The sequence below is a fragment of the Artemia franciscana genome, chromosome 19 (assembly GCF_032884065.1).
Source record: "Artemia franciscana chromosome 19, ASM3288406v1, whole genome shotgun sequence".
Taxonomy (NCBI): domain Eukaryota; kingdom Metazoa; phylum Arthropoda; class Branchiopoda; order Anostraca; family Artemiidae; genus Artemia; species Artemia franciscana.
This window is the reverse complement of record NC_088881.1, coordinates 31959257-31972655: the sequence shown is the minus strand read 5'-3', so window position 1 is coordinate 31972655 and position 13399 is coordinate 31959257. Positions and strand designations below refer to the sequence as shown.

Genomic DNA, 13399 nt, shown 5'->3' with positions numbered 1-13399 from the left:
CCGGGACACAGGGAATATAAATGACGACCGGGACACAGGGACACAACTACAACGGGGACGCCAGGGGGGAATGGGGGATATATAAATGACGACGGCGACACAGTGAATCGTCGATTAGCAATCACCATCAACAAAGCTCAAGGGCAATCATTAGAATCATGAGGTATAGATCTAAATACGGATTGTTTTCCCATGGACCATTATATGTTGCATGTTCAAGAGTCGGTAAACCTGACAATCAATTTATATGCACAGACAATGGGACAGCAAAGAATGTTGTATGTTCGCAAGTTTTACGTAGTTAAAAACATATATATATATATATATATATATATATATATATATATATATATATATATATATATATATATATATATATATATATATATATATATATATATATATATATATATCTATACTCACAGGTGGGACATAGGGACACAACTACAATGGCGCGTAACTAATATGGCGCGTAACGACTTACGCGTGCGGGGGGGCTTGAGGGCGGCGCCAACCCACCAACTAGGTGTTGTTGGTGGTTGGCGCGAAGCGCCACCCCAACAGCTAGTAAAAGATAAAAATCTATAAATGACGTCATATTCGCAACGCGAAACCAGGCTTGCGGCTAATAGAGATAGTAAAAAAAAGGCGTGTCGCTATATTACAAAAGCAATGCGTATATAATTATCCTACAATGTTACCAAAAAGGGAACACCAGAGCAACACAACAAGGCTTGCGGAGCAAAGAGAAAGGGCCAGATTAGGAATCTCCAATTGACGTCATCAGTTCGATCCAAAAATAGCATAGCGTTGCCGGGACCCAGAACACAAGGGATAATGAGAATCCATATATAGAAGGCTGCCACGTGCAATGCTGGGGCCCGCGGGGCCTGGTGGCAAAGCTGCCGGGACCCAGCACTGTCTGTGGTTAGAACACTAGGGACAATGAGAAACCATATATAGAAGCCTGCCGCGTGCCATGCTTGGGCAGGGACAATGAGAATCCATATATAGAAGCCTGCCGCGCGCCATATATACTAGCCAACTAGTATATATATATATATATATATATATATATATATATATATATATATATATATATATATATATATATATATATATACATATATTCGTCGGTGAACGATGTAATCGAGGCCATACTGGCGCTTGACGAAGGCAGCTTAAATTTTATACTATTTTTTACCCTAAATTCAATAACTCTTCGATTGATCTCCGGACTCTCCTGTGAGTCCGGATGATGAAGTTTCCCTTAATATGGAAAATGCGGAATACGGAAAATGAGTTTCCTTTAAAAATTAAAGACTCACTTAAAATGTTTACTTCATAATTTATTGTTACCTTTCTTTTTCATAAAATAAACTTTAAATTGAATATTAATTAAATGGAAAATTGAATAAACACGTTAAATTGAGGTTTAGACACCCTGTGCAATTTTTAGATTCTTTTTTCTATCGCAGTTTAACGTTTTAAATGTTCTAACATAAAACGACAATTTTGCTATCATTTGATAGTTGAAATTCAGCTTTATCCATCAGCTGAATCAAATGTGTAAGATTTTCTCTAATTTTCTTTTGAAAAACATGCTGAAAATTGGTTGAAAATAGTCAATTTTTTTTTTGAGCAGCTTTTCTAAGGAAATCCTAAACAATATCATAATTATGGTTCTTATGGTTCCGTGAATGATACATATGAGACTAATGAACCACATAAGTATCTTTTCTTTTCGATTCAAGTGACATCTGTAGCTTGCTGCAAAAAACGCATTTTATGGGGACATAAATCTTAAAAATAGACACTAATAGTAAATTTTTAAGAAGAAAGTTTGAAAATAGAAATAAAAGCGTTCTAATTTTGTGTAATTTTTTAAGAGAAACCTGAAATCTGAATTTTTGCATTGGTTAAGTTGAAAGTTGAACAAACATATACATCTTGAAAAGTTGGGAAAAATAAGGAATTAAACTTTTGAAAAAGACCTTCATATGCATTTATGCAGTCTCTGATATTAGCCCCTAGTGGCAAGGACCATAAAATCCATTAAATTATGCAAAATAAAACATAGATAATTAAATATAATGCTTCACATTAAACTTCCAGTATTCGATTTCAAATAGTTCTTCTGAATCTTAACTGAACATTGTAATGAAAACAAACGTACTACTGCGCATAGTTATGCTAGCTTTCAGTTTTTATGATTCAACACAAATATTTTCATTATATATATATATATATATATATATATATATATATATATATATATATATATATATATATATATATATATATATATATATATATATATATATATATATATATATATATATATATAGTGCTATATGTGACGCAAAATTCAAAGTCGGCAGCCAAGCTGTGAAGGAAATTTCAAATTAAATTCTGTTCTATTCCACGGTCAACAGTGGGACATACAGCTCTCACCTACTTTCATTTCAATATTTCAATGAAGTAATCGAATCAGGATACGTAATCAACTATACAGATCGGTTTTTGAGTCTATTTTCATATCTGTTGTGAGTCTTGTGTGACTTGGTCTCAGATTCTTCTTCCATATATGTCCTGAGTCGTTTATGACTCGTGTCTTCTCTTTTACTGGACTTAGTAAATAAATCCATTTTTGTACAACAACGGGCTTTTTCTAACTTAGCCTGCCAATGGTTAGTATATTTTGACCACCATTTGAGGAACTAAGCCAATACCAAGCAAAACTTACATAATTGCTCTCTCACTTGGCAAATAGGCGCAAAAACTAAATTGCGAATGGCATACCAGATGATTCATCGTGCATAGTAAGAAATGGCCAGAACAGACACAAGGTGAAGTTTGTAAAGGAAACTGTTTTATTCGATACTCCTGTTAAACCCAGTTTTTTTGTAAGAATAAGAAATTACAGCACCGGTTGATCACGTCCAATAAAAACAACGTTAAGGAACCAGCTGATCTGCGTTCAACTTGCAGCTTACCTGCAGTTTATCTTGCTACCAAATTTATGGGATAGACAAACCAATGTAAATTAATAGGTAACAGAAAGGGACGCACCTGGTGATAATATATGGCGCATTAGACGTGGGAAAAGCGGAATTGAAACTGTTAGAAAACAGTCTTATCAGGCTGAATAAGCTAAACGCTAGCAATATTAGATGAAGACAGTGCAGTGATTATTGTGTTTATACACTAGTGTTGATTGTAACTTTTGCAAATCAGATTTGCAACTTTTATGCCAAGGAAACACTCATTCTTGACAAATGCTGATGCCAAAAGGTGAGAACTGATTAGTATCGCCAGTCCACCGAAAGGTCTTCCTCTGCCCGATTTCTTAGGTGGCACCGCGAAAAGGTGAGTTTTGTCATTCACTTTTAACAGGGAAAGCGAGTCGGCTGGAAGGAAATGTTTTTGTAGACACAAAACGTCGTTGCTAGACATCAAGCTATCAATCAGTGGGATTTTTATTTACTACATCGCCTTTTAGATTCCGCGAAGACACTTTTAGCTCAGAGTTGGTCATGGCTTCATCATGAGCTTTCTGGCTACGGGACTGTAGCACAGATAGCCCGTCTGCTTACAGAGAGTACACTTCAGTGCAGCTTCGCAAGGTTTATCTGTACTGTTCGCACGATTGTCACTGCAACGGGAACAGCGAATAGCGTTTTCATAGTCCCTACCAGCGTGGCCGTACTCTTGGAACTGAAACACTTCGTCGACAAAGACTGATACATGTATTTTCGGACGCGCTCTTAGCCCAGAGTTATAGGGTTGTTCATTGCAACTTCTAAATCGTCCTTACTTTCAAATACAAGCTTGTATGAGTGAGTTTGTCGAATTCTCTCGGCTTTCATACAATTTTTAGTTTGAACACAGTTCGTTCGGCGAGACCTCATCGGGTACTTGTGTTTATAATACCACAATCAGCGGAGATCTTCAGACAAGCATCAGTGTCTGTAGCACTGTTTAGCGCTTTAGCAAGAGACTTTGCTGCATCTTTGTCATCAAGTATCACGCGCCATTCTTTACTAAGAGGCCTCAGGCTAAATGTATGGGTGCAGCAATTTCCAGCAAGGCCCTCAAGATTCTCTTTGCAACTTTCAGGCTTTTTGAGTCTTGTTGGAGGTTGTTTGAGAATCACAGAGTAATAAGGTATTGCTGAATCCTGAGGGTTTGTTGCTTTAGAACCCAAAGTCACACTAGCCTTATTTTGTGTTGATCTGAAGAAGCCCAGGTGGTCAATAAGGTTGTTTACAGTACAATGAAGCTCATTGACCTGGCGAGTCAGTGTGGCTGTATTTTTATTCCCGTTTTGTTTGCCGGCTCCGACCGGGAGTGAGCCAATTTCTGGCACGGGCCTAACTTGATCCTGAAAGGGGCTGTGAGAATCGTAATGCTTATTGGGACCGGGACAATTGGGACAATATGTCTATGAATATTGGGACCGGGATTTCAGACATATTGAAGTCAATAGAAATGGTATTCTGATAATGTGTTTGGACCCATAATGGGCTAATGATATTGGTCTTCTATGTGTTAAGCGATGTTCACACATAGATCCAGCTAGAATTCCATGCCTCAACATGGATGTCTGGCAAAGTACTTGCCTAGGCATAGAATTCTATCAAAGGAAGCATGCAAACGCCACTTTAAGCACATACGATGAGTATTGTGGAATTAGCTTCCTTATTAGCAGAATTCTAAGGCCTAGACTCAAAGCTCTATACTTGTGAACTGGAGGCTGGAATGTAACTTGTACATTCAAACACAAAATTTTACGTTTGAACATAGGCTGCCTCAACATAAATGTCTATGCATGCACATTCGTGTGCATGGACGTTTATCTAGAAATGTGTGTGAACGCCGCTTTAGATCGTTTTCTAGTATTTGGTATTGCTCACGTATTCTCCTTTGTCTGTGGTTCTTTTGATTTCTGTCTAATTATATTTTGTGCATCTATTTTATAGGTCTAATATAATACGATGTGTATTTATTTACCATTTATCTATTATGTTTAATTTTAGTAATATTTGTCCCTCTTTCTCTTTCGTACTGGCTTTGTTTAGCTTGATACTATTCATTCTTCTAGTTGTTAATTATCTATTATTTTCTATTTGGCTTAATGTATATTATCTTATTGTTGTAATTTTTTTAAACATTTTTTTTTGCACTGCTATTTACTATGTTTATTATAATTTGATAATTATTGTTACTATTTCAGATTCGGTTATTGTTTCTCGTTTAGTATCGATATTTACAGCTGATCCGACAGCTTATGATATTGTTGATCTGCAACTTGAGATTTTATCAAACTATATACAAAAGTAAGTTATATCCTCTTCTATATTATATTGCATCGGATTAATGACGTTTTCTTGACTGCTAAGGTCCTTGTGCCAACCCTGCAGGCTGTTGCTACAGCCGAATTTGAACTCGGTACTTATCATGGAAAAATCTCTGTTTTCGAAAATCTTTTTTTTTTCGGAAATCTTTTTTTTTTATTTAATTATATACAAAAGTAGGTTTCCTTTTCTTTTAGATTGTTTTCCTTTTCTTGTTAGTAACTGCTGTGTCCAGACGCTTTATTTTTACTCGTTTTTGGTTCTAAAATAGCTCTACTTTTCATCAAAAAAAAATTCTTTTTCGTAAACATTTTTTTAAAATTATATACAAAAGTTTCTTTTCTTTTATATTGTTTTTGCCCTTTCTTGTCAATAACTGTAGTGTCCAGAAGCCTCATTTCTTCGCATCTTAAGTTTTATTACACCTCTTAACTTTCTTTCAAAAAACTTCTTATTTTAGGAACGTTTTTAGAAAGTTATTTTTATACAAAAGTATTATATTGTTTGTGCTAACTTTTCTTCTTTTGTTAATAATAGCAGAGTCAAGCCACTTTATTTCTTTATTGGGAGGATTAAAGTGGGACTTTGGCTGCTTCGCGATCCGCCGTCCCCTTCTAACCCACTACTTCTTTGCAGAAAGGCTGAAACGTTGCCCTTTTTTGAGCCTGAACCGTGCAAGACTCTCTTTAAAGAGCAACTGTTTATGTATAAATTTTTTCTTAAAAACGACTCTCTATTTTTTTTTCTTTTATTGGCACCGTTTTGATTTTTTTGTTCTGAAAAGAAAAATCTAGATGGGTCACAAGTTCGAGAAATTTTGTTTTGAGCCTTAATTTTGAAGAGAAAAAATCACGCAAGTGACGTTGTATTTATATACACTTCAAAAGCAAAAATTATGTTGTGGTTGAATCGTCATAAGTATTTGTGACGCATTCAAAATTACACAGGATGACAAATTAGTCTGAACAACTAAAGAAAAAGGCATGAAAGAAATAACAGCAAAAATTACATTGAATTATAGACGAAAATGCTGCACAACGAGATATGCGGTTAGAAGATGAAGTAAAATTTTAATTAAATAAAAGAGCGTGTTAGTTTAGCGTGTGTGAATATGTGAAGGATAAACAGGAAGGAGGAATTGGTTTTTAGAATCTATGACACGTGCAAAATTAGACAAGATGACAAATGACAATGAACAGCTAAAGAAAAAGGCATGGAACAAGATATAGCTAAAATCACATTGAATTGCAAACGAAAATGTGACTTAAAGTTAAGGAATAACTTGATAGTTGTCCTATTGCGTAATTTAGATGGTTCAGAAATTTTCTAAAATAAGGAGCATGCTATTTTAGTGTCTCTATAGGATAAACAGGAAGGAGGAATTGAATTCACGCCAGAAATTAAATGAATTAACGCTCGAAACTAAAGAATAAAACAATAATTATACCAATCTGTAATTTACATATTTAAGTGGGCTTAGGTATTGGAACATTCCTGGTTCCTACTGAATTATATAACAATGCGATTAAAGCAGAAATATAACGACTGGGGAAAAGCTGAGAAAGAATACTTTGATATCTATGTGGTCATACGAAATTGCACATGATTTTGAATTAACCCGAACAGCACGGGCAAAAGGCATGGAAATATTCCTGAAGTAATGATGCACGAAATTTAAGGGCAAGGAGATGTGTGGCTAGAAGACATGCGACAAGAAGCATAATAACGAATCCCAAACGAAAATAATGGACAAAGAAATATGCAGTTAGAAGAAAAGCGATAGGGATCATCACGTCGAATCATAAACAAAATGATTTAGTGAAAATCAATACTGTAAATAGTGAGAGTCACAGGAGAAAACGAATCCTATAAAATGGATGATTCTTGTTGCATTCAGAGGAATGAGGAATCGAATTGACGCCAAAATTTATGTTCAATCGAAATCGTTGATTTGAAACCTCATGACTTAAAACAAAAAAATAGCGCGGTGATTATGCTAAGACGTAGTTAGAAAATTAACGTAATAAGAAATATATACAAGCCTACCAACGGGGCTATTTCGATTGAAAACTGAAAGTCCAGGCGCCCTTTGAAGAGCTGAAAGCGATTGGAGGGCAACAAGTCCCCCTCCCGTGCCCTTTTGTGTTACACTGTGTATCCACGTGTGTTATTATCTGTGTATCCACGAAGGTTCTGTTTTGCTAACGAACTTACTCCAAGAAGCAGATACCATTCTCGTTTTTAGATTGTAGTTTTTGGTTAATTTTCCACCTTGTATGGAATAGTAGCCATTCTTTCAAAAACTGTTTCAGTTTTCTTTAGGCGTGTTTTCATTTTCGCAAGCTGACTTTCTAATTGTTAACAGCTATCACAAAAAAGAGGAAGAAAGATTAGTCAACATTTGAAAGAAGAAAAAAGAAGCTAGTAACTAGGAAACGACCTTAAAAGGCCATATAATTCCGATGACTGACTAATACGAGTAAAAATTTAAGTTAGAATTTTCCAACTTAAAAGGCCATATAATTTCGATGACTGACTTATCAGAGTAAAAATTTAAGATAGAAGTACCTGCCTTAAAAGGCTGTAAAAAGCTGTATAGTCTCGATGTTAGTCTAGTTGTGTTTTACTTCTTTTGAATTTTGATTAATCTTTCTTCTTTTTGTGATAGCCATTAACAATTAAAATATCTTTGACGAAAGTCAATCTATTTTTCACATCATTTAATCTAAATTAATTTTGATTTAATTAAAACTATATTTTTGTATTTAAAACTGTACATTTAAAATTATTATTCAAAACTATATATTTAAAACTATAGATACATTTATTTAAAACTATATATTTAATATGATTTAATTCAAAACTTTCTACGAAAGCGACAAATAACGATTATTTTTAGCTGGTACATGATACATCCAGTATTCCAAAGTATTATTCTTCCTATGGATCAAAAGGTTTTGAATTGATAAAAGTAATTAATTCTAAAGAGAAAAGTGAATCGATATGGTTTCTCTTTCTGTTTTCAATTTCAATTTTTAAACAAAATCTACTAAAAGGCTTTTGATAACAAGATACATAAAAAGAATTTTACCAAATAGGTAAGATCCGCTAATTTTGAGTTTGTGTATCAAAAGCTATTAGCATAAAGAAAGTTGTATAAACTTTTAGAAAGAGTCTATGCAACCTGAAAACAGTTTATATCTGTCCCTGAAAACAGGTGTAGTTTCTATAGAAATTACACCCTCAAATTAAATAATCTTTTCCAACACTGAAGTGGAGGTTTCGAGCCCCTACTTGAAAATATATGAAATTCCATATTTTCCCTAAAAAAGGATTGTCACCGATATGTTTTTGTGGGGGGGGGGGAACTTATCGAACCAGTTGCTGTAGAATATTGAAAGTAAACTTTTATAACTTAAAATGGAAAGGTGTAGTGTCCTTTTAGCAAGAAAAAAGATTCTGTTGCGGCAAAGTGGTTATTTCTACCTGAAGAGAATTTTTACAATTTTGAAATTTTAAATTTCCGCAATTTTGGCCTGAAGAGAGCCAAAGCGCTTTCGAGTATAAACAAAAGACTGCCAATCAATTTTGAACTTTTGAGACCCTTTTTATGTTTTTTTTTTTTTTTTAGTTTTAGAGGCCATAATAGGGCATTTGATCCTAAACAGATACACAGTCTTTACAAAATTGGTGGCTATTCTAACAGTTACTAATACCCAAGAGCAAGATTTTTTTGTAAGACCTCCTCCCTTTGAAAATATGAAAAACATGATTATAAATTTATTTTTGAAATCTTACCCTCGCCCTAGAAAAAACTTCAGGGGGTGCATATTTTCTCAGGGGTGTATGATTTTCACCCCTGAAGCATTTCCAGGAGTGAATGATTATCATTTTCGAAGCATTGTTGTGAAAAACATTACATTTGAAAGTAAACAATGGTGGCTGAGGGGGTCGTCCTGGCCGATTGGGTTGTTGCACTGGATTAAGGATCCTTTTTCTGAGAGGGCAAGGGTTTGGATCCTAGTGTACCCAATTATTTAGTTTGGGACGGGGGTCAGTGGCGTGAATCTGTAAGCTCAGCCAGAGTCGACCCACCTCTAAATGGGTACCTGAAGAAATCTAGGGAAGGTAAACAGGAAGGGTTTCCAAAGCACAGGATGGTTGGCCCTCAACCTCCCATTGCGCTTTTCTGGCTAAAGGGCTAAGAAATGAAGATAAGTACCGCCGGTAGGGACTGTAAAGTCTATTGCCGTATTCTTTACCTTTACCTTTAAGGATGGCTGAGGGGGTGAGTGGCAGCTCCCTCACATTTGACTGAGTCTTGGATATGAAAATCTAACAAAATTAAATTCATATAAAATAACTTCTGTTCGAAGTTATTACGTTGCTACTAACTGTTTCATTCGGAAAGACTCGTTTTTAACGATTTAACTGTATTACGAAATTCAAGATTTTTGCACTAAGAATCGTAGACATATATCAAGGCCCGATCTAGGTGGAGGCTAGAGGGGGTAAGTGTCTTGGGTGGTACACCCGGTGGGCGGAAAAAAACAAACTTAAATTGTAATATTTTTGATCAAAAATTGTGATATTTACAGTATTGATTGTGTGGCAGTGGGGAGCAAATTTTACAGTTGCCCCCCCCCCCTCCTTTGAAAAAACCAAACTCCGTCTTTGACATATATTGACTGGGTATTGAAACAAATAGCTTTGGCTACTCCAATATTTCTACGGTGTTGAATTGCTTTTTATGGAATTTTCATTGGATTTAGTATTTAAATAAATCTTATTTAAACCCTAACTTTTTTTTACGAAAATGTACTTCGATTTGTTTTGAAAGGCAGTGTAGTCTAAGAAATTATAAAAAAGAAGACTACAACCATCTACCATATTTTGGTAATTATGAAATATGTGTTTATCTAGGATCATAGCCACATGGGTATGGCTAAACCAATCCTCTCCTCCCCCTAACTCTTCTTCTAAAGAATGTGTGCTACCAATATATACCACATGTAAGTTCAATATTTCGAAAATTTTATAGCCTCTTGTTTTTTTATACAAAGTAAATGCTCAAAATGCATAAATATGCTGCTTTAAAATGCTTATTGTGAAGTTCTTGGAGCCTTAAGGGACCAACCTTTTTGAACCATTTCGTAAGACCTTAGACCCTCCAGAGTCAGGAATGGTGTACAGGTTGTCTGTGAAATTCCACCAGACATCTTGGAGCTGAGCTGCTACCGTGATGTTCACCCACTGTGGCACCCACGTAGCAGCTGTTCTCTGTGCAGATTGTAAGCTGTTCTCGTAGCAGCTGTTCACTGTGTTCACCCACGGTAGCAGCTGAGCTGCTACCGTGATGTTCACCCACTGTGGTTGAAGAGACAGCGCTGTAGTTTTCTGGTCCCGAGCATACTGCCGTCGTAAGGTGTATCTTGGTCGGCCTTTTTTGTGCCTTCCCTGGGAGAACCATTCATCGAATGTATTTGGTAGTGACATATGAAACCAAGAAAGGATATAATAAATGAAAAATCAAATAGATGAGAAAACGAGGATTTTGTCAGCCAGTCGGAAAATATGAAAATGAAAATCAAGCAAATATTACGACTACGAGCTCCACCAAGACGTCCTCAAGACTCAAGAAAAAAACAATCAACAGCCAAATCTAACCTTTCGAAGTGAATTGTACACGAGGAGAAAAGATACTGAATCAAAAAACCAGCTAGCGATCAATGAAAGAGAATTTACCAATTAGATTGAATTAGTATCCTTTGCCTCGCAGCAGATTGTGCCTGTCTGCAATTTCGGTTTTTATTAGATATGCGGACAAAATGTCTTAAATTAGACTGGGCGAAAATATTGATAGAGTCTTTTAATATTAAATTGCTATAAATTGGACTTAAGGAAATATCTCTCGTGTCTCTATTTATAGCCAAATTTCTGTTTACATATTTTTTTTTATCTCAATTGCCTCTTTAAATGATTGTGGTAGGCCATTTACTGTAGATATTAAAGTTGTCTCCCAGAAAGGAACTAAATGGTCAGGATTTTGTATATATGTTGAGCCAGAGCTGAATCAAAGTTGTCATTTTATTCCCAAATCTCAGGAACTTATCTATTGAAATTTTGTGCTCATGCAATCGTTCCCCTGGTTGTTGATGGGTCCTACTAATGTAAAATTTCCCACATGAACATGGGACTCTGTAGACACCACTACCCAGTATAGGCCAATCCTTTTGCATACGAAGAACATGACCAATGTAGTCTACACATTTTACAAGTTCAGTAAATAATTGCTGACTGGTTTGCGGGCGAACACCCAAGTTGGTGACATTTCCCTGTCACGGTATGCTCAAAATTTCTAAGGCATATGTTTTTAAAGGTCAATAAAAATTACATAATAGTAGGTAGATTCATTCCCTCTCAACACCTGATTCCTAGGTACATCCATATATCTATCAGTTTATATCAGTTTACTGTTAGGAATCTTGTACTCCACAAACTTATTCCTTTTTTTGTTCTAGTGTGCTTGAAGTATGCACTGTTGCCAAAGATTTCAAAGAATATCCAGGATTGAGGAAAGGAGATATGGAAATTATGAAAGCGTTCTTGAACTAGTTTCATACGCCTCGTCTTGATTGATGTTATTCACCCTGCCAGCAGCAGGAAAGCCAATCATAGCCATGTTTTGACGGGAAAGCCAATCATAGCTATTGGAAAATTCGAAGGCTGTAGAGTTGTATTGACTGTTCAATCATAGATGCCTGTTCAGAAATGATCTACCTAAAAATTATATTGCTGGCAGGGTAAATGATATCAATCAAGACCACAGCTTGGATACCATTATACAGTTATGAAAACTCCTATCTCGCCCATGAGAAGTTTTTGGTACAGAACTCTGAACTTGGTGCCTCCTCTAAGCCCGCGCTCCGACGCGTAGATCGTACTACAACACCGTAGGCGGGAATGCAATTTTCTTTTTTTGCATACACAGCTTAGATACCAATATTGGTATCTAAGCTGTGCTGCCAGTTTCCTGTCTCCAGCCGCTAGCATCGCTACCGCTTACTGTGTCCAAGAATAAATCGAGTCTTCTTAACTGTATTGGTATCCAAGCTGTGTATCAAGACGAGGCTTACCATAGAACACAAGTTTGTAGTGTGTTTTAACCAAACTTGTTAAAATTCTAGTCAGCCTAGTCAATATTTTGTGATATTTTTCCGATTCAATAAATGTTTTAAATATACTTAATTCTGCTGTGATAGCTGTTGCAATCTGTGAATATTATATACAACGGAACATATTTAATAAACTGTAAATTTAAATTGTTTTAACGCCAGTACTTGAAAATAGTTCTCAGGAAATGGCTTCAAATTGATAGTGGTAATTGAAAAGGCATTTCTGGTTTATGTGTCATTATGGCTACAGGCCACAGGGTTTATGTGCCACACTGAGATTCATAGCCTACGTTTAAAAGCCATAATAGAATAATAACATTAACAATAACAAATAAGGATAAAGGGAAGTATACAAATAAATAAAAAGATAACAATAGAAAAAATAGTAACAATAATTGCTCAATTTTAAATGAGAACTCGGTGAATCGGGAAAGAGTTAACACATTTTGAAGTAGTGTAGCTGAATTTATGATTGACAGCACTAGTCTTATAGATAAAAGGACAGAAATATCGAGAAGTATGAGATTCTGATATCTAGATTGCTCTTAGCGTTAACCAAGGACTCAACTAGTGGGGCAGGGGGAGGGGTATTTTCTTCCTTAAAATTTTTCTTTTCCAGATTTTTGAAAATATATTTTTTTTTGGGGGGGGGGTATTTTCATTGAAAAGTGTCTTTTAGGTATTTTCATTGAAAATAATGAAAAAAAATATTAATTGCTCCTCTCCCCTAGATTTTGAAAAATGTATTTCACCTTCCTCCACCTCCTTAACTATATTTCCGTAAATTGACGCTTCCGTTGTTACAAAAGGGGTTCATGCGTCAGGCAGCCAGTCCTAAGCCTGGAAAAAAATGAGGAGGATTTGGCT

General features: G+C 35.5%; 1 protein-coding gene across 1 annotated transcript in view; it reads left to right on the top strand.

The window, feature by feature from the left end:
- The window catches only part of LOC136039567 (folliculin-like), a 50494-nt gene extending 37894 nt beyond the window's left edge, over positions 1–12600 (top strand). The window contains exons 8-9 of the mRNA XM_065723408.1: positions 5237–5339; positions 11879–12600. Coding sequence (XP_065579480.1) covers positions 5237–5339; positions 11879–11972 — 197 coding nt within the window. The 3' untranslated portion in view covers positions 11973–12600. The remainder of the gene's footprint in view (positions 1–5236; positions 5340–11878) is intronic.
- The last annotated feature ends 799 nt before the right edge of the window (positions 12601–13399 follow it).